This window comes from Emys orbicularis, chromosome 10 (genome assembly GCF_028017835.1).
Source record: "Emys orbicularis isolate rEmyOrb1 chromosome 10, rEmyOrb1.hap1, whole genome shotgun sequence".
Classification (NCBI taxonomy): Eukaryota; Metazoa; Chordata; order Testudines; family Emydidae; genus Emys; species Emys orbicularis.
This window is the reverse complement of record NC_088692.1, coordinates 46,646,147-46,667,816: the sequence shown is the minus strand read 5'-3', so window position 1 is coordinate 46,667,816 and position 21,670 is coordinate 46,646,147. Positions and strand designations below refer to the sequence as shown.

Sequence of the window (21,670 nt, the reverse complement as noted above, 5' to 3'; positions counted from 1 at the left end):
CATCTTAATTACAAGTGCTTATGTAATTCCTCTTCACCAACACCATGGGGGGTGGGGGGGAAAGGGACAGACAGACCGTTCCTTAATCTAAACAAAGCAGGGCTTGATAAATCAATGTTGGATCCCCTGATGCTTTTCCAGTATTAACAGTCTTCAGCTAATGTTAAATCTCACCCTTTGAGCGGAGGCAGCTATCCATAGCTCCTTGTGTATCCTCCACTCGACCCAACTGAAAAGGCTGTAACAGCGGTATGACTTGCAGCCTCTGCTATCATATATGGGCAGATGCATGCTGCTTCTGCAGGTGTGGACACTGTGGGGGGATCCCAAACTTAATTCCTTGCATGGCAATATTAAGTACGACTCTGCAGGGGACAGCAACCTGTACCCCCTTTTGTGAAAACTTCATGATGTCCCTCCCCATCCTGACCCGTTGCTTCTGCAGAAATTTGTAGTTCAATAATCAACATTATTGAGGAACCCGCAAGTCAATGGGTGCAAAAACCTTCGGAAGAAGGTAAGTAGGAATAATCCCTGCTGAAAACTGAGCCCTGTCCTATTTCTAACGATTCCATCTGCAGAGCCATCAGAACAGGGATTCTCTATCAGATGATGATCCCAAAAGTAACTCTGTAAAAGTGGCTCCTTCATAAAGTATGCTCTGAATCAGTCTTGCAGAACTCAGTACAGCTTAAGAAAAGCAAGCTGTGTACTATTCTGCCTGAAGGAGCCTCAGCAAAAGTGCCAGCAGCATTCTGATTCCACATGGGAGATGATACACAGTGTGAAGCACAAAGAACACAGCCTGATTTTGAAATAACAGGTTGAACCCACTGTGCTGGCAGTTCGACAGCTTGTGCTTGGACTTTTAAACACAGCAAATTCCCATATGAAAATCACTGAAAGAACAATATGAATCCACTAAGAGGAGATTTTTACAGAGTGACTTTTCTGATCTTGAAGTGCAGTTATGGGTTTTTTTAAACAAAGGCTATGTAAAAATGGCACATCCTTCCTCAACAAATCTGCTCTCTGCGAGTATTCAGTCTCCTCTGACTCTACTGGCTAAATATAAATTTTGACTCCTTTAGACTATAAGCTGTGCAGAGCCAACCCACTCTAAGATTGTATGCACTGAAATCTCTTCTGGCTTGTGCACCATCAGAATGGTTAACTAAGTTCTAGTTGCAAAATCTGTAGTTAGCTGGTCTGTATTCATGTTTAAAACTTTATTTTTAAAGTTAAAAATTTATTACTCTGCATGGCATCAGTTCATTTAATTCCAGTTGAAACAACAGCATATTCTATCCACTTCATATGCATTTTTGGGGTAATCTTATAATTGGCTTCTGAAGGGTTTGGGTGCCCTGTAGCGTTTCCATAGTTACTTTCCACCTTCATAACCACCACCCACCTTGCCAGGGGTTTCTTGGTTCATCTGTAAAACGGCTAGAGACCTATTAAATTAGCAACTTTAGAACTAAAGAGTTTGGCATAATTAAATCCACGGAGGTCAAAGCAGGAACTGTAAATCCCTGTCCCTTCTCCATGTCATCACCACTCTGGCAAAAGTGGCCTAAATTACATTTTTTTCACTGCCAAAAAAAATAAATAAATAAAAAAATCCATCTAAAGAAATGCAGGTTCAATCAGCCGAGGAACATGCAAAAGTATTGCTCCCCCACCAGTGAAGTCTGAGAGGAAGGAATCATTAAACCTACTACTATTACAGGCCACTCCAGCAGACTGACTCATCCCCAGGGTGCTCACCCATGTACGAAACCAGGTGTCCCATTGTCCACAACAGCTGCAAGTTCAGGAAGGGCCCTTTCTGAACTGAGATATACTGTTGTGAAGCCAGGATGCAGACTTGGTTCTGTACTGGAACGCTACTGAAGGGAGGCAAGGGAAGGGGTTACTGGGAGTTGCATGATACTTCTAGTTCCATATTATGGAGGTAAAATAACAAAACCATTACCCAGCAATATTATGAAATGCAAATGTCTTTTCCCGTTACTCTTGGTTGCTAGAGAGAGAGAGGTCAGGTACACAAACCAGTCCTGCTATTCTGACACTGCTGTTCTAGATTTCTGATTAGGAGGATCAAGGTTAGAACCACATTTGGCTTCAGAACATTACCCAGTACAGAACTAGCAGGTTAACTGGCAGGTCCAATCCAGCATTTATTCAGCTAATTGTTCTAACTCAGGTCCTGAAGCCCCTTCTAATCAACTCCTCCTCTCAGCATCAGCAAATTCCTGGCTGCTTAGGGAAATGGACTGGCATCTGTAATTTCTCTGAATGATGCTCTGGGATTGCTGGTCTTCATCCATGTGACCGTGGATGCAGACTAACACGTAGGGACATCCCCATAAAGTTCCAAGTCACTAAGTGACCTCCTGGACTACTGCCTCTAAGCTTACTAACTAGATTCCTACAAATCTGTTTTTTAAAAGTGTTACAGCAACATCTGTGCTGGTGGCAAGTCACAGGATGACATCATGAATGACAAATCTAGCCTTGATCTGACAGAATGACACTGCTCGTCTTACTCTAAAGAGATCTCCTGAGAACTTTTTAAACAAACATTTGTCACATACTTGCCTTGACAAAGGTGTCACATTTACAGTGAGAGGTACACATGCATCAGCTTCTCACATGTTCTAAGCAGTTTAGGCAGGTTGCTAATCTCACAAACGTTCAGTGAGCTGAGACATGGTGAATGGTGATGCACTATGGTGAAAAATGTTGCCATTTCTTTCCCTGCAATAATCTTAGGGGCTAATTCTACCTTCCCTCACTTCTCCCTTTCTTTTCCTGGCAAAAACGTTCCATGTAGGGGGAAAATAAAAACCTTTAAAATATATATACAGTGAACTTCAGTAACCAGGATATTAACAAAAAGTAGTCCTTGATTTTTTTCTTTTTGCTTTTAATACTGATGATCTGAGAAAAGGGGAGAAAGTTGGTTAGGTCACATTTTAAAAACAGATTACTTTGGGAAAATTTCCTTAACACTTTTCCATGCATTTCCTTTTGATTTAACAATGCAATTAAAATAGTGCTGTTTTGTCTGCCTGAGTTTGCTGCTTGGCTGAGAAGTTCCTGTCCTTCACTGGAACTGTTAACCATTGTTCACTTGGTCAGTGTATACAGTAGGCAGCACTGCAGGGTTGTGATGTGGCTGTAAATATTTTAGGTTTATATTTCTAAAGGTTCCTTTGTTTTTTAGAAACGCTTCTTTGTGCCTCGATCACAGGATTAGTTATGGCTATTGAAAATTCGGCACAAGTATTTGGCTTGAACTAACCAGGAGTCAAACTGGCATTAGTTTTCCTGACATCAACAACAACAAAAATAAAAATCACTCTCTTTTCATTGCAGGTCTGTGTGGTGGGAGTTTTGAGACATGCTCTGATTGTTTGAATGGAAATGATAGCTTTTTATTATCACCTGACAACAACATGGAGTGCATTATAAATAGCTCTGAACAAAGGGCTTGGTCTACTCTTTGCTGTGGTTCCTTGTAAGGAGGAGTTTATGCTTCATCCCAGCACAAACACACAGTCTCCAGCTTTCACATCAAGGTCAAGACAGGCGTGGACCAGCTCCCCAAACTCCAAGATCCTGTTGGCGTTACCTGGCGGTTTGATTTTCCCTCTCCCCATTTCCTCTGCTCAGAAAGAGAAAGCCAAGGGCTGATGGGAAGTAAAAGAGAGCTCACCAGCAATTCTTCCCCCAATTTATTTTCTTTTGTTCTGAGTCTCCAGTCAGAAAAACCTGGCAGGTTTTGAGTTCCAAAATATTAAAAAGAGCTAAGGCCACTGCTGAAACTGTCCCCAACAGGCTTTTGTTAAGAGTTAGTCTCCTGCTCCCTGTAGCACTGGCAATGCAAGGTTGGAAGCCCAAGCAATTAGTGAATAAATGCTTTGCATGGGCAGCTGGCAGCAACTCTACAATGGTGGCGGTGATGATGGGGGGGAAGATACCAAAGGTGAGATGCTATCACTTGTCTGCAGCAATGATGAGATTTGGGGCAACTGGTTCACACCATAAACTCATTGTTCCCAAAAAGCACCAGCTGCTGGGTGCTGCTGCAGTCTGCTTCAGTGTTTCTTTTCCGGCCTGCCCCAGCTGCCCCCTCTGGGAGCTCTTTGGTTTTCTGGGGTGAGTTTTTCACATTCTTCAGTTTCTGTTTGCCTTTCTCAGGGCTGAACGTCCCTCTGCTGGTGAACTGGGGCCTGTCATCCAGACCCCTAAGCTGCCCTGGTAACCCTTCAAGTCCCAATCTCTGCTCAGTGATATTGCCAGGAGCAACTGCTCGATAGAAGGGTGACTTGGAGTACATTTGGAATCGTTTCCTAGTCACGTGAGGTAAGCAGGACGAGGAGGATGAAGACGGAGAAGAAACCGAAGAATCCACTGAGTCCAGAGAGTCTTGCTGCTTCCTCAGGTGCCTTCGCGACCTGCTCGTGGATTCAATCTTGACAGGCCTCAGTGAACTAAGTGCTAAACTTCTCTCTGATAGAAAGAGGGGGAGGGGAATGAGAACAGATACACACAAGGCTGCATATACAGTTATGTAACTCTTACTATCTGAGAGTGAATTTGCTGGGCATGTCAGGGGGGAACATATGCAATTAAACTGGAAAAGAGAAGTGACCAACCCACGGTGCCTACAGGTTAACATGTGAAATGGTTACCCACAGTGTCTGGGACAACCAGGGGGTCTGACACGATTTCAGGCACAAAATGATTACATGATTTGCTGAAGTCCATTCACAAGTCAGTAGCAAAGCTAGGTCTCTCAGGCCTGTGTTTTAATCAACAGACTATGCTCCCTCTGGGGTGAAGATGGAGGGTGTCCCAGGCAGGGAATGCCACCTCCCAAGCAAATGCTTTAGCCCACTCTAGGATTAGGCTGCTCACAATTCTATGATTTGGGACTGGAGGAGTCTCAGCTGGGTTGTGGGACAGAGTTTGCACACGCATGAGTAGGACATGCAGTGCCGCTGCAGCACAGACTAGGAAGGAAGGGGGGGGAAGTCTAAGCACCACTCTAAAGCTTGAAGTGCCGATGCTGTTGCATGTATCAGTAGGCCCAGTTCTGCTGCACTGAATCAGTCTAGTAAGAAAACCTGTCAGAAGAGGACTGTGATTACCCGATCGATCAGAGATAGCCCCTTCAGAGTCAAAGTTCAAATTTTCGGAGCTATCCGCAGTGCCAATGGAAGCTTCAGACTCGAGGGTTTCGTCATCAGAGGCTCGGGGCTCCAGTGCAAGCATCTCAAAAGTCAGCTCCTCCCTGCAGAAAATAACCCTAGTTGGTGAACCAGGACAAAGGTGGAGAGGAAGTAAACCAGTGCTGTGTAAGCAGGGAGACCCAGAAGGGCACTGGCTGGAGAGCTCGAGGGAGGCCGTGAAAACGCAGTGTCAGGAACAGAACACAACAACAAACAAAGTTCAGAACCAAACACAGATATTGGGGTATCACACTGGGAGGAAAGTGCAAATGTCAGAGCTGGAGTCTACACTGGAATCAGTCCACCAGTGGTCATGGAGGCTTCCACTAGAGGAACCATCAGCAAGAACATCCCAGCTAATCCAAGTGCTGTGGCTGGACGTCTGGCAAGGGGCAGCTTCTCAGCCATCCCGTCCCCAGACCAGCACTTTAATGGTCATCACCAGCACCTTGAACTGCACCATTGTTGAGGCGAACAAAATGGCAGCACAGCAGTCTGGCTTGGGGGTGACAAAGGCAAGGATGAGCCCTGCAAGATCCACATTAGAGAAGATCAATCTCAGACTCCTGGCCAGCATCTAACAAGGCCCCAAGGCTGGAGAGCCAGGTTAGCAAGGGGGAAGGGCTGTACACCCTCAACAGCTGATGCAGACAAAGTCTATGATCATTACTCTGAGTGCTGCTGCCTGCCAGCTAGCATCTCTCCCACTGCTTCTGGGCTGTCTTTCACCCAGATCCCGATCAGTCAGACAGCAGCAGTAACGAGGCTGTAGAATCTCCATTAGAGGAGAAGGAATCAGAGAGCTGAGTGTCAGCAGCAGACTGATGTCGCTGCAGCTCAGAATGTTTCACCATCTCCCCTAGTGGCTCCCCGCACACATTGGGCAGGAAGGGTGACCGGATGGAATCCTGACGGAAGTGTATGTCAGGGCTCTTCAGGAAGAAGAGCATTTACTTAGCATTAGCCTCTGGCTTCTCCTGCATAGAAAGGAATGAAACCAAGGGCTACACTGCCAATTCCAGTCAGTTCAACAATACTTCACATTCAACGAAAGGAACCACTGCTGATCTTCTAACGATCAGCATGGACACATCACCTTTCCCCACTGCTAACTGACAGCCATGTAGTCTCTATTCCATACCAGTTCTAAAACTCTTTTTCTGGCAATGTGCCTCAATCTTGACCTGCAATTCCGCGCAAATGCACCCCTACCCTTCAGCACAAATGCACCTCAATCCCGACCTGCAACACGACTTGCCTTCAGTTTTGGGTCCCCTTCATAGTACTGCTGATGCACCTCACCCTGATGTGCAGACATTGCTAATCGTACAAAATTTTGTGAAGTGGAGAACATTTTTCAACAGCTATCAGAGTGGGACCAAATTTGTGTTCACCTGTGGCTCTAAGAGGATCTGAATTTAAGATTCCAGATTCCCAACATTAATTGTCCACCTCTGGAGCACTGAGCCCTTCCACCCCTCCATTCCCTGTGACTCACTTTTCCTTCTGCAAGCTCTCGATCTGCTCAGTCAGCACCCTCTCCTCTTGCTGCATAGCTGCCTGCTGCTGATCTGAGACATCCATCTCCATTGCCTCCTCACTACTCACAGTCTCCTCAGAAACATCAGACACGGAGGGTAATCGCACTGAAACAGGAGATGTTGGACTGGGGAAAGTTCCACGCCTTAGACGTCCTTTGCCCTGCAGGTAAAAACCCAAATCAACAAACTTCATGCCATTATCGCCAAACCTTCCAGGCATGTCATGGTACATTTTAGACTGACAGTGTTCGTCCCCCCTTTATCTCCAGTACCAAGAATGGAGGAAACAACTTCAGCAACAAGTGCTTAGCACATGTACACAGTCCACAACACCAGTTACAATGCATGACAATCAAGGACATCTCAAAGCTCACAGCAGGCTGGCTGGGGGGACATAAATGTTGTGTGTGTTCAGAAAAGGACAGATGAAACTTTTTAGTGACATGCACATCGGACTTCCAAAGTCAAAGACACAACAGAATGTATTTTTACAAGCCCAGGCTGTAAGACAGGAAGCCTTCAGTCTGCCAAATCACAATGCTGGCTCGGGGTGAGAACATCCTGAACATTGTACACAAAACGTTGGCGTGCACAGTCCTAAACCATCCCATTCTTTGTGAAAAACAATCCCACTATGCACACAAAACGATACGGATAACACTATCCAATGCGAACATTCAGCTTAGCAGGCTGGTGAGTTGCTCTCCGTACACAACAAACACTAGGGAGCTCAAATGATGCTAAGTGCAAAAGCCAGCTACAAAACCATGGCTGCACTTTTAGTCCTCGCACTGTCTGTGGAAATGAGAGGTCCAATATTAAAGTAAGCAGAGAGGCCAGTTAAAGCACACACTAGCTCCTTACATCAGGGAAAGGGAATGAGGAGGCAGAGGTGCCACTGTGTGAAACAAGGTGAGGGGAAAGATGGCAGAGCAGTGAAACTGTTCAAGAGAAAATCTCTAAGCATCCTTCAGAGCTTAGGAGGGGAGGGATAGCTCAGTGGTTTGAGCATTGGCCTGCTAAACCCAGGGTTGAGAGTTCAATGCTTGAGGGGGCCATTTAGGGATCTGGGGCAAAAATCTGTCTGGGGATTGGTCCTGCTTTGAGAAGGGGGTTGGACTAGATGACCTCCTGAGGTCCCTTCCAACCCTGATATTCTATGATTCTATGAATAACTACTAGACTGCTGATCAAGCAGTGTATAACTCCAGCCGACTGGGTAACTATTCTGCTATGAAGTAAGCAGAGGCGCTATTATTTCAACTTATAATAGTTTGAAAACTGCCAGCTAGTTATGTAAGAGGATTCTTCCTTGCTGTAATTTTTGGGAGGAATTTTCAAAAGAAGGTAAGAGACTTCAGAGCAGAAGTCCTATGGATTTGCAATGAGACCTGTATTCCTAAATCAACTTAATTTCTTCGGAAAGCCCAACCTAGTGAGCAAGCTCAGTATCTTCAGATCTTCACAGACTCACTCAGTGCACTGTAACTCACATTACAGCTGCTGGCTCATTATATTAACTACAACTTGATCAGCAGCCCAGTATATAAATACCCCCACTTTCAATATTAGAAAATTAACTGCAATGTTCTGTTAATTCCTATGGGATCATAAAGGTTACTATGGTATGTTTGGTGTCTTCCATTAGTGTGGGAATTACTGTGCCAATCTTCACACCCCATATACTGAAGATGCTGCAGTTTTGCATGCATGACTCATGTGAACCAGTGGTTTCTTTCCCTACCAGGACTGGAACTCCAATCCATTGAAAAGGAATGAGGAAAAAAGAGTAACAAAGATATTGTATGTAGAGCTGGGCTATATTTTACCTTTCCTAGTACCAGATGCCTCGGTTTGCCTCATGGGGACAGAGAAATAACAGGTTTCTTTGGACATAAGACACAATGAAGAGACTAATCTCCTCTCAGTTCCACATGAATATGGGAACTTTTACCATTATGAGAAACACTTTGCATTTCACTCTTCAGATTCATAGAGTTTTAGGGCAGAAGGGATCATTAGATCATTTAGTCTGACCTTCTGTATAAAACAAGACACTACATTTCACCCACTTATCTCTGTATTGAGTCCAGTAACATGTGTTTCGCTAGAGCATCTCTTCCAGAAAGACAACCTAGTCTTGGTTTGAAGACATCAAATGCTGGAGAATTTAACACATCCCTTGGTAGTTTGTTCTTATGGTTAATCACTCTTACTGTTAGCAAAAATATGCCTTATTTCTCATTTGAATTTGTCTGACTTCAGCTTCTGGTCATTGTTTCTTGTTCTGCCTTTCTCTGCTAGATTAAAGAGCCCTTCAATTCCTGGGATTTTCTCCCCATAAATATAATTATACAATCAAGTCACCTATTGATCTTCTTGATAAACTAAACAGATTTTGCTCTAAGTCTCTTTGTAATGGTTCCTCGTTTATGCTCTGAAAGCAAAAAAACAGACTGTTTTGAACGAGAATGTGGGGAGAGGTATTTTTTTCCTAAGTGCTGCAAAGGCTTTGAGTTGCCCAAATCTCATTCATGTCGATACAAATTGTACTGCTAGAACTTCAGATACTGCTTTGTCCCACTTAATGATTCCTGAATCTACAGAATCTGGTGCCCCAATTACAACCCCAGGGCCTTTCCCTACACACTGCACTTTCTGCTGCTCATCATGTATTTTGGGGATAGAATGAGCAGATTCAGATGGGATTTTGCAGACTCTTTTTTATTCCCCCCCTTCACTTTTGAGTTGGATGTCAGATCGGGGCATTTTGTTGTATTTGTCATTTCTAAGACATGGGAAGTGACTATTCCAATCTACTCATCACTGGTGAGGCCTCATCTGGAGTACTGTGTCCAGTTCTGGGGACCACACTTTAGGAAACATATGGGCAAATTAGAGAGATTCCAGAGAGCTAGAAAAACGGTAAGAGGTTTAGAAAACATGACCTGTGACGAAAGGTTGGGCATGTTTAGTCTACAGAGAAGAAGGCTGAGAGGGGAGATAACAGTCTTGGTTGTTATAATGAGATGGTGATCAATTGTTCTCCATGTCCACTGGGGCTTGGACAAGAAGTTATTGGCTTAGTCAGCAGCAAGGGAGATTGAGGTAAGATATTAGAAAAACTTTACAACTTTAAGGATGGTTAAGCACTGGCACAGGTTAGCTAGGGAGGTTGTGGAATCCCTGAAATTGGGGGTTCTTAAGAACAGTTTGGACAAACATCGGTCAGGGATGGTCTAGGTTTACTTGGTCCTGTCTCAGTGTGGGGAGATGACCTCTTGAAGTTCCATCTAGCCCTACATTTCCATGATTCTATGATATTCTCTAGCAGCAGAGCAACCTGCTTTATGGTTGGGGCCAATGCTGTTCCAAGGTTAGCCTCCAGGAGAGGCTCAACTACCATCGGGGCATCATATCACCTCAATTCTGAAGACAAAGCATCACCACCTGTCCCCATTTGCAAAGGTAGAAACAGTCCCAGTAGTCACACTTGACCCATATTCCATCCATGCCACAAGGCATTTTTTTTTTAAAACAGTGAGGGTGATTAACCATTGGAACAAACTACCGAGGGATGTGGTAAATTCTCCAGCATTTGATGTCTTCAAAACAAGAGTGGGATGCCTTTCTGGAAGAGATTCTCTAGGGTAAAAGTTACTTTAACTATATCATGTACATTAATGCTACTGATGGAGAAAGTCAAAAGCTAAAAGCTTTGTAGTCAACGTAAGTGTGCCTTGGCTTAATGCCTCTGTTATTCACCTGAATCAATCTAGCACTTTGCTGGACCCATCTGAGAAAGGCAAAGGACACAGCTGCTCTTTAATGTGTGTGTGTTTTAAAGATGGATAGCACAATACAGGCTCCTACAGACAGACCCTTAATGAGAATGCTGCAGCACAGACACGAACATGAATGAAGGAATTGCAGAATACATCGACCAACACAAGAAATTAATGGCAGCATAGCTCAGATTCTGATCTTCTAATCAGTCCCCAAATGCTTGGCACTGCTAAGTATGTAAAAGGGCGAGGAGATACTGTGGCTGTGAGTAAACAGGTGTGTTATCTTTCACATTAAAGTACTGTTGCAAAGACTGCTCTCCTCATCCATCACAACGTGACCATCCTGCCAAGCAAGAGGCAGGAAGTAGCTGCTTCTGATGGGCTACAGACTGTAGCAGGAGTGAGGAAAAAATAAAAGATCCATCAATTGGATCCATAAATTAAAAGCTGAAGGTTGGAAGTGCCAAGTTCTGAACATCACGGTGCATTTGGCTTCAGGTGTAGGGAGGGGCGAGAGGAAAAGTGGGGCCTCTTTTCCTGCTCAGTTCTCCTAGATTGCTCCTAGCGCTGCACTACCCTGCTTTAGCCATGCTGCATTAGCTGGGGCAGGCATATGGGGGGCATCCATCCACTGTGGTGCGAAATGATGGCAGAACTGAAGCAGCTGGAACAACTCGGAGGGGTACTGTGTATAAACAGACACACATGAGTAAAGGAAGAGGTGTGAGGGAGGAAAGAGAAGGAAAAAGAAGGGCTTGGATGAAAACAGAGGGGAGGGAAGAAAAGAACAGAACTAGAGGTAAAGAGAAAATGAATGGAACGAGGAACACAATAGAAAGGACAAGAATGGCAAAGCTGACTGAAGCAGGGTTAATTAGAGACTCAGGAGAGAACTCTGCAGCAAACAGAGGCCTCTGTTGGCTAAGTGATGAGGATTCCCCCAGCTATTTTCATTTGTTAGTGCTGACCCTCCACCCTCTCTGAGAAGGTTTGTGCGATTTGCCAGGTCAAATCACCCCTCCAAAGAGCAGCATGCAGGAGCAGTGGCGTGACTAGGAGAGTACACACAGAGTACAAGAGCAGCCTTTGGAGAAGCGGACCAGTGAATTGCAGTAACCAACTGCAGTTGCTGAGGGCTATTTCATCAACCACTGGGCATCAGTTCCTACTCCTGCTCTAGCGCCTCCTCCAGGACAGGGGGACCTTAGGGTGCTCCCTACTGAGAGAGAAATGAAAAGTCAGTCACTGAGGTGGGTCCTGCACAGGAATGAATGGGCAGAGTCAAACAAGGGCCTGTGGCAAGGTGCTTGAATGAGCGGAGGGTTACACACAATGATGGGATGCAGCTGTCACGGAGTGCGATGCAATTAATACATACCGGGATTGAATTGCGGGTTATGCTCATAAATCTAACTGCAATTAGTACAGGTTTCTGGATTAGAGAGGACATGAAAAGGAAAGCAGAAGGTTAGAGTGCACATGCCATTGCCCCCTTAAAAGAACTTCTAGAGTCTTTTAATGTCATGAGCGAGTCAGCTCTCTGCGGCATCAGCAACAACGCACAGCTGAGCCACAAGCTTTGCAAAATAACTGTTGAAGTGCCTGTTTGGAGCAGATTTAGCATTGGCTGCAATTCACAAAGCAGGATTCCTGATAGGACATGCCACAGGAGGATACTGAGTCTTTATAAATGGAGAGCCTGCTCTTCCTTTCAGCAGCACAGATCTGGGTTGACTGTCCTGTGATGAATCAGTCATCCTTTCTCATTCTATAAGCAGAACACAGCACACGAACAGCCTGTTGCTTGTTCGGCTTACAGTAAAGGGGGACACAGGTCGATTCAATTCCCAGACTCTGCCTCTCATTCATCTACCCAGTTGGGTGTGTGAAAGCTAAATGAGCTGGTATTCCAAACTCCCAGAAAGGCAGTGGGGGAAAAAGAAAGTGACCCTTTATAGGCAGCTCAGTTCAGTCCTCGCTGCCGAAGGCAGTACTAATGAAGTGACTTGCATACAGGGAGTCAAAGCAAGGGCTTGGTTAAGGGCAGCTTCACCCCAGATTCCCCCTGACGTTATGCGGGAGGGAAACAAGTGAAGGGTTTTAACACAGTGGGCAGTACCAGACAGCAGGCCACTGTGGGATTAGGGGACTTTAGTGCAGGAGTGAGGAGGTCATAAACAGAGCCAGCAAAGAGTTGATTAACACAGGATAAATTAGTCCAAATTTGCAAAATATATCCCAAAAATGTACAAATGAGCCTGTGAAATCCAGAGACCACGTTTCTGTGGCACTTTCCTTTAGAACTCTTGACAGGCACCATTCCCATCTCCTTTGGTATAAATGTGTGGCTCGGGAAATGCAGGGAACCAAGTGCAGGGCTGAGGTTCAGTCTCTCTGTTGGCCCTGGATATGAGGCTTTGGGAGGTGTAAGAGGCTAGGGAGATTGAAATAGGCAGGAGAAGATCAGGGGAGTGAAAAGGAGAGGAAAGAGAGGGGCTGGCTTATCAGTACCAAATTATTCTCTGACTTTCAATTTAGTACCATGCACATTCTTCTCAGTTACAACAGACACACTGAATAAACTATGCAAATACACAATAGCTGCACGGACACGAGATTCTTCTCTGCATTTTATGTAAAAAAGGAAATTATGATCAATAACATGGCTGGAGAGACCAGTCCTCCTAAAACAAAGGAAAGGTCTGCTCCATTTTTTCCTGACACAGAAACAGAACATACTACCAGCTCAACCCCCCTCCCGAATCTTACCATTGATCTGCGGATCAAAGACAACCTGCTTTTTGCTTTGTTCTCAGCAAACTCCAGGCTGTTGATGTCCTTGAGACGAGCCCTGTATTTATTCATCTGCTCTACGACAATCAACTCCACACAGCTGCAAAAAGGAAAAAAGAAAGTGGTAAAATGGGAGCATAAAACTCTGGCTGTGTTTGAGCTGGCCATGTCGCCTAAGTACTAGAGCCCTACAATGCCAGAGAGGGGAAGGGATGTGTGCTCCAGTTCTCTTGCTTCGTGGGCTGGAAACGAATGGTGTGGTTGAAATGCCCCAAATGGTGGTAGGCAGGAGAGCTAAACTAGAGGAATAAAGGGAGGGCTCCCCAAGGGCTCCATCAGGGAAACAGGTCCTTCCCCTGGAAAGGAAAATACCCACCAAGGTTAGGAAAGCACAGCATGTTCAAATGAAAGGCTGAAAGAATGGCCATTTCTGATATGCTGCGCTATCTATCAATATCTATTTGTAGACACACACACTTGTGCTTGTTTGCATCCAAGCTGGTCAGGCAGTCGCATGGCAATGACAATGATTAGGGGTCTCGGGCAGATATTTTGTTTAATACCATCAGTATTGTTTTCTGGAAGAAATCCTTTTAGAGCAGTAATGATACAAGGTGGTGTATATGAGTCAAGTTACAAAGAAACATCTTCTTACAAGGAACCTTTAGAAGAGTGATTCAAAGTAATTTTCACATCTGTAGGCAGAAGAATTGCTTCTAGGAGAGAATCTTAGATTTGAAGGCCAGGCAGGACCATTATGTTCATGTAGTCTGGTCTCCCGCATAGAATATCATCAAATGATTCCTGCATCAACTATCCATCCTAGGTACTTATCTAACCCCCAGTGCCCTATTATTTGAGCATCTCACAATCTAACATGTTTATTCTTAAAACTCCAGTTGAAGTCAAAAACATCCCCGTGGGGCTCCATTACAAACCCTTCCCACCCATTGGATGATGATTCCCTATTTACAATTACTTTGGAGATATCAGTTAGCCAATTTTCAATCCATTTAATATTTGCTGCACTGAATTTGTATGGTGTTAATTTTTTAATCAGGATGACCTGTGGTACTAAATCAAATGCCTGACTGGAATCTAAGTCTACGATGTCAACGTGGTTACCTCTGGCAACCAAACCTGGCATCCAATCAATAACCAATATCAAGTATGTTTGACAAGACCTATTTTCCATAAAAAACTGTGTTGACGGGCACTAATTACACTGCCATCCTTCAATTCTTTACTGATTACATTCCACATCAGCTTTCCCGTGATTTTGTCTGGGACTGATATTGAGCTAACTGGCCTATAGTTACCCAGATCATCCCGTTAATCCTTTTTAGATACCGGCACATTAGCTTTTTGTACAGTCCTCTGGAACTTCCCCATTGCTCCAGGATTTGTTAAATATCGACATCAATGGCTGAGAGAGCTCACTGTCCCGTTCTTTAAAAACTCCTGGGTGCAGGTTATCCAGTCCTGCAGTTTTTAAAAGGTTTAACTTTAGTAGCTGCTAGTTACTGATGGAATAGACAGTATTTCATTAAGGCAATTTATTTGCAAACCAGTGATGTGTTTGTAGCTGTCATTCTAGAACACATTAAAGTGCATTACTCAGGGATCATTTGACTGTCCTGACATTACCTCATTACAGGATTTACTCTAGAAGTTGTAATACTGTATTCTTACGTGGTTGTTTTACTGATGTCCTGAACACTCTGCAGTGGGTCAGTTGTGTCAGGACAGCGCAGAATACAGGGAGCAAATACAATGGCCAGGGCATTAGCTGACATTCGATTGGTCTCTTCCTGCAGAGCAATCCTAAACGATAAACAACAAAACAGCAAGGATTAAAGGTTGCTCCAATTCACTTAACACTGGCAGGAAATACCCCTGTAGAGAAACAGAAAGAGAACAAAATACAAATTCAGAGCAGGGCAGGGAGAGGAGTGCTGTATATGCACATGAGATCTGGAGGTCATTGCTAGGGGAAGATTTTCCACAATATTATATAGCTTTGAAGTGAAGAGCTTCAATTTGTTGCATCTGGTAAGGAACTAGACCAACAGGTAGTTCTACAAGGATGTAAATATTATACCAGACAAGGGCAAAAAGGTAAGACAATGGACACTGAGTGAACCATGCAACATGCCATGATGTTCTCTAGGAAATCTTTTGTTTTGACTTACTTAACCTATTTTCCAAAAAGGACTAGATACAGTGCAAGTTTATTACAGTTGCAAGCAACTCACTTAGCCATCATTAAGCTATGCCTTAGAAACAGAGCACAGATGTGTCTAAATGCATGTAGACGGCTGGAAACTTCGCAGATTGTAACACAGTGACTATAGCCTGAACTAGATATTGTTTAAGCTCATGCAAAAGCATCACACATGATTCCTAGACCCTCAATGTTCAAACTAAAGGGTGCAACATATGGCAGTACTGTGATCCACTGCAATCTTACTGCACGTCTCAGCGGGTTAGGTCTATGGTATGGAACCATGTGTTAGTAACCAGCTGAGACCTACAGTGGTTGCCTTCTCAGCAAGTCTACAACATTTGTTGCTATTACGAAAGGGAACTTATATATAAAAAGAAGAATATTATTGCCATTAGCTATCAATGAGAGCATTGTCTGGAGAAAAAGCTCTTGGGTCCAGAGCGTTAAGCCATTTCAGAATTTAAAGCACTCCCTTGTGAAGTTTCACTCCCCTTTTTTCCTACAAAAGTACTTGGATCACATAGGCCCATGTTCAAGTACTCTTACTCACGTAGAACAGTACCTTGTTCCAGTGGAACTACTCATGGAGTAAGGTGGTACTCATGGGGAGTAAGTGTATCAGAATCAGGCCCCTAGTGAGGAAGGAGAAGAGAAAGAGTGGCTGCAGTATGACGATCCCATACTGTGGTCTGCCATTACCTCACAAGGTGAAAGATGAGGCGTTCCAGGGTACTGAGGTGGGTGCGAGAGAGCTGATCAATGACAGAGTACACGCCTCGGATGGTCTCCTTCCTCTCCTGCAGGCCTGGAGAGAGCACAGTTACACATATTACAGGCAACTTCCCCATAGTGTCTTCTGCCATATTTACTTGTGAAGGTAGTGTGAATGGCCCAGTACAGGGGAGCTGTGCAGGAGGCCAGTGCACAGAGACAGGGATGACAACTCCCTCCTCTCCCTGCCTATACAAGCAGGCCCCCTTTGCAGGTCCCTCGGGTAGCAGTATCCTATGCAAAAAACATGAGCATAAGACACTGATTTCTTTTAAACAGATTCCAAAAGAGTTGGGAGGTGAATAATAATGATATCTCCTGGGGCACGTCTATGCTGCACACACTGCTCACCATCAAAATCATATGCTACACACCACCCTAGCACGGGTAGAAATAGCAATGTAGATGGCGAGGCACTGCTTAGGTGAGTAAAGACATGCATGAAGGCTGTGGGGATATACCCTACACCCACTGCTTAATTTTTAACGAAAGAGGAGCCGGGGCTCAAGCATTTTTTAATTTTTTTTTAAACTTTCACACGGCAAGCCCAGAGGTACCAGGGCTATGAACGGCAAAGGCTTTGACTACTATAACAATGTAAGGGATTAGTTTGTGTCACAGTGCTGTCTGTGGCTACATGGCATAGTGAAAAGCAGGCTGTGTCCACGCTGCAGTGCGTACCTACACGTCAGTGAAAGGCTCTGGCAGGGGGAGGCTGCAAGGAAAGGCTTCAACAGCAGAGAGCTGCTGGAGCAGATGTGCCGCTCAGCCCTGGCAAGTGTTGGCACAAATTAAGCACCGCCTACACGGCTCTCTAAATGCCAAAGTCGTTCCTCCCGGCTACACTGCTATTTTTAGCAGTGTCATCACCCCCGATGGAGTCTTTCCCTGCTGCAGGGAAAGACCCCGGCAGTTGGAAAAGGCTCTAAGAGGGAGGCAGGTGGGAGAGGCTCCAGCACTGTGTTACCAGTAACGTCATAAAAGATGACAGATCATCAAAATGACTTTTTGGACTCAAACACTCCATACAATTGGCCCTTGTACAATCGTACAAGCACACAATCTACTTGCTTGCTGCTTGTCATGACAATGGTGATGATAAAACTAAAGTAAAAAAAGACTGCTTGTTCTGGGTTTGGTACCTGCAGCTAACTGTACCTTCCCCGTCTTGGGTTTTGTGTGTGATTGTATAGGATTTGTATGGACCTTCCTTACCCATAGCTCGCAGAAATTCCTCGTAGAGTTCGAAGGTCATGAGGGGATTGGGCAAATCTCTCAGCCACTGTTTGAACACACTGGCAATGACATGAATGTTGTAGTCATCTAGATTCACGTTGTCAATATCTGTTCACCGAGGCAAGTGAGTGGGGGGAGTGGAAAAGAAACCAAAGAAAAAGCAAATGATCAGTTTTGATCCAGTAAACAAGACAGTGTTTTCATGTCAGTACTAGCACTGGCTATTACCTAACCACTGTTCTTGGACCAACTTCTGTGGGTGAGAGAGGTCCTGAGGAAGAGCTCTGTGTAGCTCAAAAGCTTGTCTCTTGCCAACAGATGTCAGTCCAATAAAAGCTATTACCTCACTCACCGTCTCTCTACTATCATGGGAGTGGTCAGATGTTCAGCTGCGTGTGTTTGTTCCCTCTGTGTGCCGCCCCAGCCCGGCAAAGACAACTGGCATGGCAGACTTCGAGCGAACCGCCCAATGACCACAAGATCCGTTAAGGTACGAAGGCACCCAGCCAGGGTTATTGTCGATGAAGCACAGTACTAGTATCCTGCACTAATACATGTATACTCATAACAATGGACCAGCTCAGTGAATGGCGGGACTTTCCGTTCCTCCCTAGGCTAGATAAAGACACTGCCCCTGAGATACATTTTTATACACAGATACAAACAAGTTACGTATTGCTCCTCTGATAGTTGACATCCTCTGATGTCACCACCCACCACCTTGTACATTTCTATCCATCACATTGTCATCCTGACCGTATCTTTAGGCGGGGTCAGTGTGTTCCTGTTATCTTTGGGGAATGTGTTTGTACCATTCTTGGTATGGGGTGTTCTGGTACCTTCTGGAACGTGTTTGTGTGTGTGTGTTTTGTGCTTAGCACTCAGGAATGTGTGTTTATGCAATATCAGCCCTGTTCTTGCCAGATTCTGTGAGCAGGGCCTGCCTCTAGCTCACAGCCTGATTTTGTTTTATATCAGCAAAGTTTTGACCGCTACTTTAGCCCAGCCTTCAGGCCTCTGATACACGGGCTTATGTCTCAGGCTTTCTTCCTACTACAGTGGGCAGAGCTACAACAACACTGCATAGTACTAACTACTGTCATATGAAAAACAGGTATTAATACTGTAACAACCACAGATCACACCGTGCACAACAGCACAACCTTGGCACCTGGTTTTTAATATGACCATGTTAAAACCCTTGTAGTGAAAGGAGCCAGTTTTCCAGGGGTGAAAGTCTTTAGACAGAATTTGTAAAGCACTTTGGAAGTCTAGGTGATGTTGATAAATACAAAGCCTGGCTAACATAGCTTTTTCTCCCAATTTCTTTTTATGATTTTTTTTGCACACTTGTGCACAAGAGGAGGAATAAAACAAGAAAGAATTAAACAGTTCCACAAGACGGGAGGGCTCTAACACAGTGCAGACTTTTGGTGAAGGCTGGTATTAGAGAAATGTCTGTACTTTCATGGTACCAAAAGCCAGAGTCTATGGTGGGGGAAGGGAAAAGGGTTCCTTTGCTTTGGCCCCCTTTAGATGACATGAATTCTCTTTTCACATAGGTTCTTGGCTGTCCCTTTCGCTCCCCCTCTGAGACACTCTCTTTTTCATCTTACCTGTGTCAAGACCCTGTCGGAGCTCCTTTATCTTATTGGTTGAGCCTGACTTCCTGTAAATGCCCTCGGTGTACAACCCATGCATTTCAATGTAGTTTATGAGCTTCTCCACCACCAGTGGCACCGCTCGCTCCTCATTGGTCAGTCGAGAGAGCTCAACCCCAAACTGCCGTGACGAAAGCTCGGGATCATACTGATGTGGAGAAAGAGATTGATTTCTTAATTCCTTTTCAAAGGTCTCAATGCAATGCTGCTCACAGCGCAGTAAACTTAGGGATGTCTTGGGACTGAACCTCTCAATGTATGCAATACAATTTGACTGCCGTTCAAGATGCAGTTCACATTTTTAAACAAAGTTAACTGGATTATTTGCAAATTAATCTAGTAAATCTAACTGAGCACAAGGGAAGAGAGGAAAGGCCTGTACACTGCCCCGCAAATCCAATCTTTCCCATGGGCTTTCTTGGTCACTGTAGCTATCCCTGTGTTCACTCTGCTGTGTCTGCAGCACTGCACACTGCTACAAAGACCAGCAAATGTTCATAGTTAAGGCTTGCAACGGGGCTGTGCTCAGAAAAATGGCTCTGTAAAATGGCCCATTGGTACTCTCCTTGGGTCTTCCGAGTCATTATTTGCTTCATGTACTGACATTTTTACTGTAGAACCAACACAGCTGTGCAACAGTGAGCTATATTCTAGTCTGCTTCATGCCTCACTGACAAAATTGCCTGGTGATGATACATGAAGGAGAACACACTTGGGCTTGATTCTGAAATCCCTAGATGAACTTACAGTGCTGACAGTTAAAAAAAATGGTTTTGAGCAAGTGTGACCTAGAAGCCATTGAGAGAGAAAGAGAATCAGTAAAAGATGCTGACATTCTCTATTTTTACAGAGTCACTTTCCTGACTAGAACTGCACTTTAGAGACTCAACATTCAGCAAACAATTAGATCACATTCAACCTGAATGAGAGATTCTGGTTGGATAAAGTCAAAAGACTGAGAAAAACTTTTCACACAATAATGCACAGATCCACTTAGGAGGCTTTGAACATATGGACTGTATGTTCAAACACAGCATGGGTAGTGATCCAACCAGAACAATGAATGAGAAAGTAGGTGTGTGGCTTGGTTAGACCTCTGACCAGTGCCACTCTTCTATGTCTGCTTCTTCTCATTCACTGTTACCACGGCACAAATGAAAACAACAAGAGGGGAATGTCCGGGGGAGGTTTCCACACTGGATAGACCTCCATGCAAGAACACACCAGGAAGAAATGGTGACAGCAACTGGTTTTGATCTCGTGTAAAATTCACAAGCTATTGTACTATCATCTCTTAATCTTTTAGTGCCAGGATTGGGCTGTTCCTATCGCTAACATCAAGTGCTATAACAAAAACTCTAACTTTTGCTGTCACTGTGTTCAACTGCCAACATTGGCATAAAATGCATTAGTGCAAACTACAAGGTCCATCAAAGCAAATACACTGCTAAGATAAGCTTGATGCTCTATTAGTTCCATCATAAGCTTAAATGAAAAGTCACCAGGTTCTGCATAAAGTTAAAAAAGAACTAGGAAATCTGCTGTTACCTTTTGGATAAAGGGCACCTTCTCAAAATATACCAAATGGCATCAACCCTCTCAGCTGATGCACTGTAAAAATTTAACCCTTAGCAGCCTGAATCCATCCAGCATAAACAAATTAACAAATGCAAATGATCTAACCATTTCTGATCAGTACCTTGGACTGGTATTTATTTTTCAGACTCCAAATTTTCCTGGGCATTAGCAAGCAAGATTTTTAAAGATGAACTTGGCGAATACATTAATGTCACTTCACTAGAGTTCAGGAAATGAATTCACACCAAGTAGTTATTTTATTTTAGCAGAGTTTTCTTGGACTGAATTCTTTCATTTCCTGTTCGCTGCATTTCTGGCTGTGTGCCACTGAATTGTGGCCAAAGCAGTAGGCCTGGTTTGGTGAACCAACAGCATTAGAATCAACTTTTTGTTTTCCTGGGCAGAAGGGGAGGGAGGTGGCATGTAGCAAAGATATCAATTCTCCTTCATATTAGCATAAAACACACAGGTTCAGGTCTGAGATCGTAAGGATACAAAATGCTTAACCATGTAAAGCAACTCCATTCTCTTGGAAACACCAGAGAGATGCATTTATCCCTGTCAGAGTATCACAGGCTGCTATTTGTCTATCATCATGGATCCAGCTCCCTCAAATACACTGCAGAGACTCAGTACATGCACTGTCAGGGTAGGGAGTGGGTGATGGCTGAAAAATGATGTTAAAGTAAACACATTCAAATGTTCTTCCAAGCTTTAACAAAGAGGATCTCTAGTTACACACAGGGAAAAGTTGAACTATGTTGCCCTCTGGGACTTACACCTTGGAAGCTGATAACGCTTTGCACATGCTATACTCCTTATACATTACCAA

At 44.3% G+C, this 21,670-nt stretch overlaps 1 protein-coding gene across 1 annotated transcript in view; it reads right to left on the bottom strand.

Moving 5' to 3' along the window:
• Positions 1 to 4,045: 4,045 nt before the first annotated feature.
• The window catches only part of MYO9A (myosin IXA), a 361,511-nt gene continuing 343,886 nt past the window's right edge, over positions 4,046 to 21,670 (bottom strand). The window contains exons 35-42 of the mRNA XM_065412857.1: positions 19,216 to 19,408; positions 17,579 to 17,707; positions 16,292 to 16,397; positions 15,058 to 15,189; positions 13,342 to 13,465; positions 6,742 to 6,944; positions 5,163 to 5,305; positions 4,046 to 4,521 (exon numbers count right to left, since the gene is read on the bottom strand). Coding sequence (XP_065268929.1) covers positions 4,046 to 4,521; positions 5,163 to 5,305; positions 6,742 to 6,944; positions 13,342 to 13,465; positions 15,058 to 15,189; positions 16,292 to 16,397; positions 17,579 to 17,707; positions 19,216 to 19,408 — 1,506 coding nt within the window. The remainder of the gene's footprint in view (positions 4,522 to 5,162; positions 5,306 to 6,741; positions 6,945 to 13,341; positions 13,466 to 15,057; positions 15,190 to 16,291; positions 16,398 to 17,578; positions 17,708 to 19,215; positions 19,409 to 21,670) is intronic.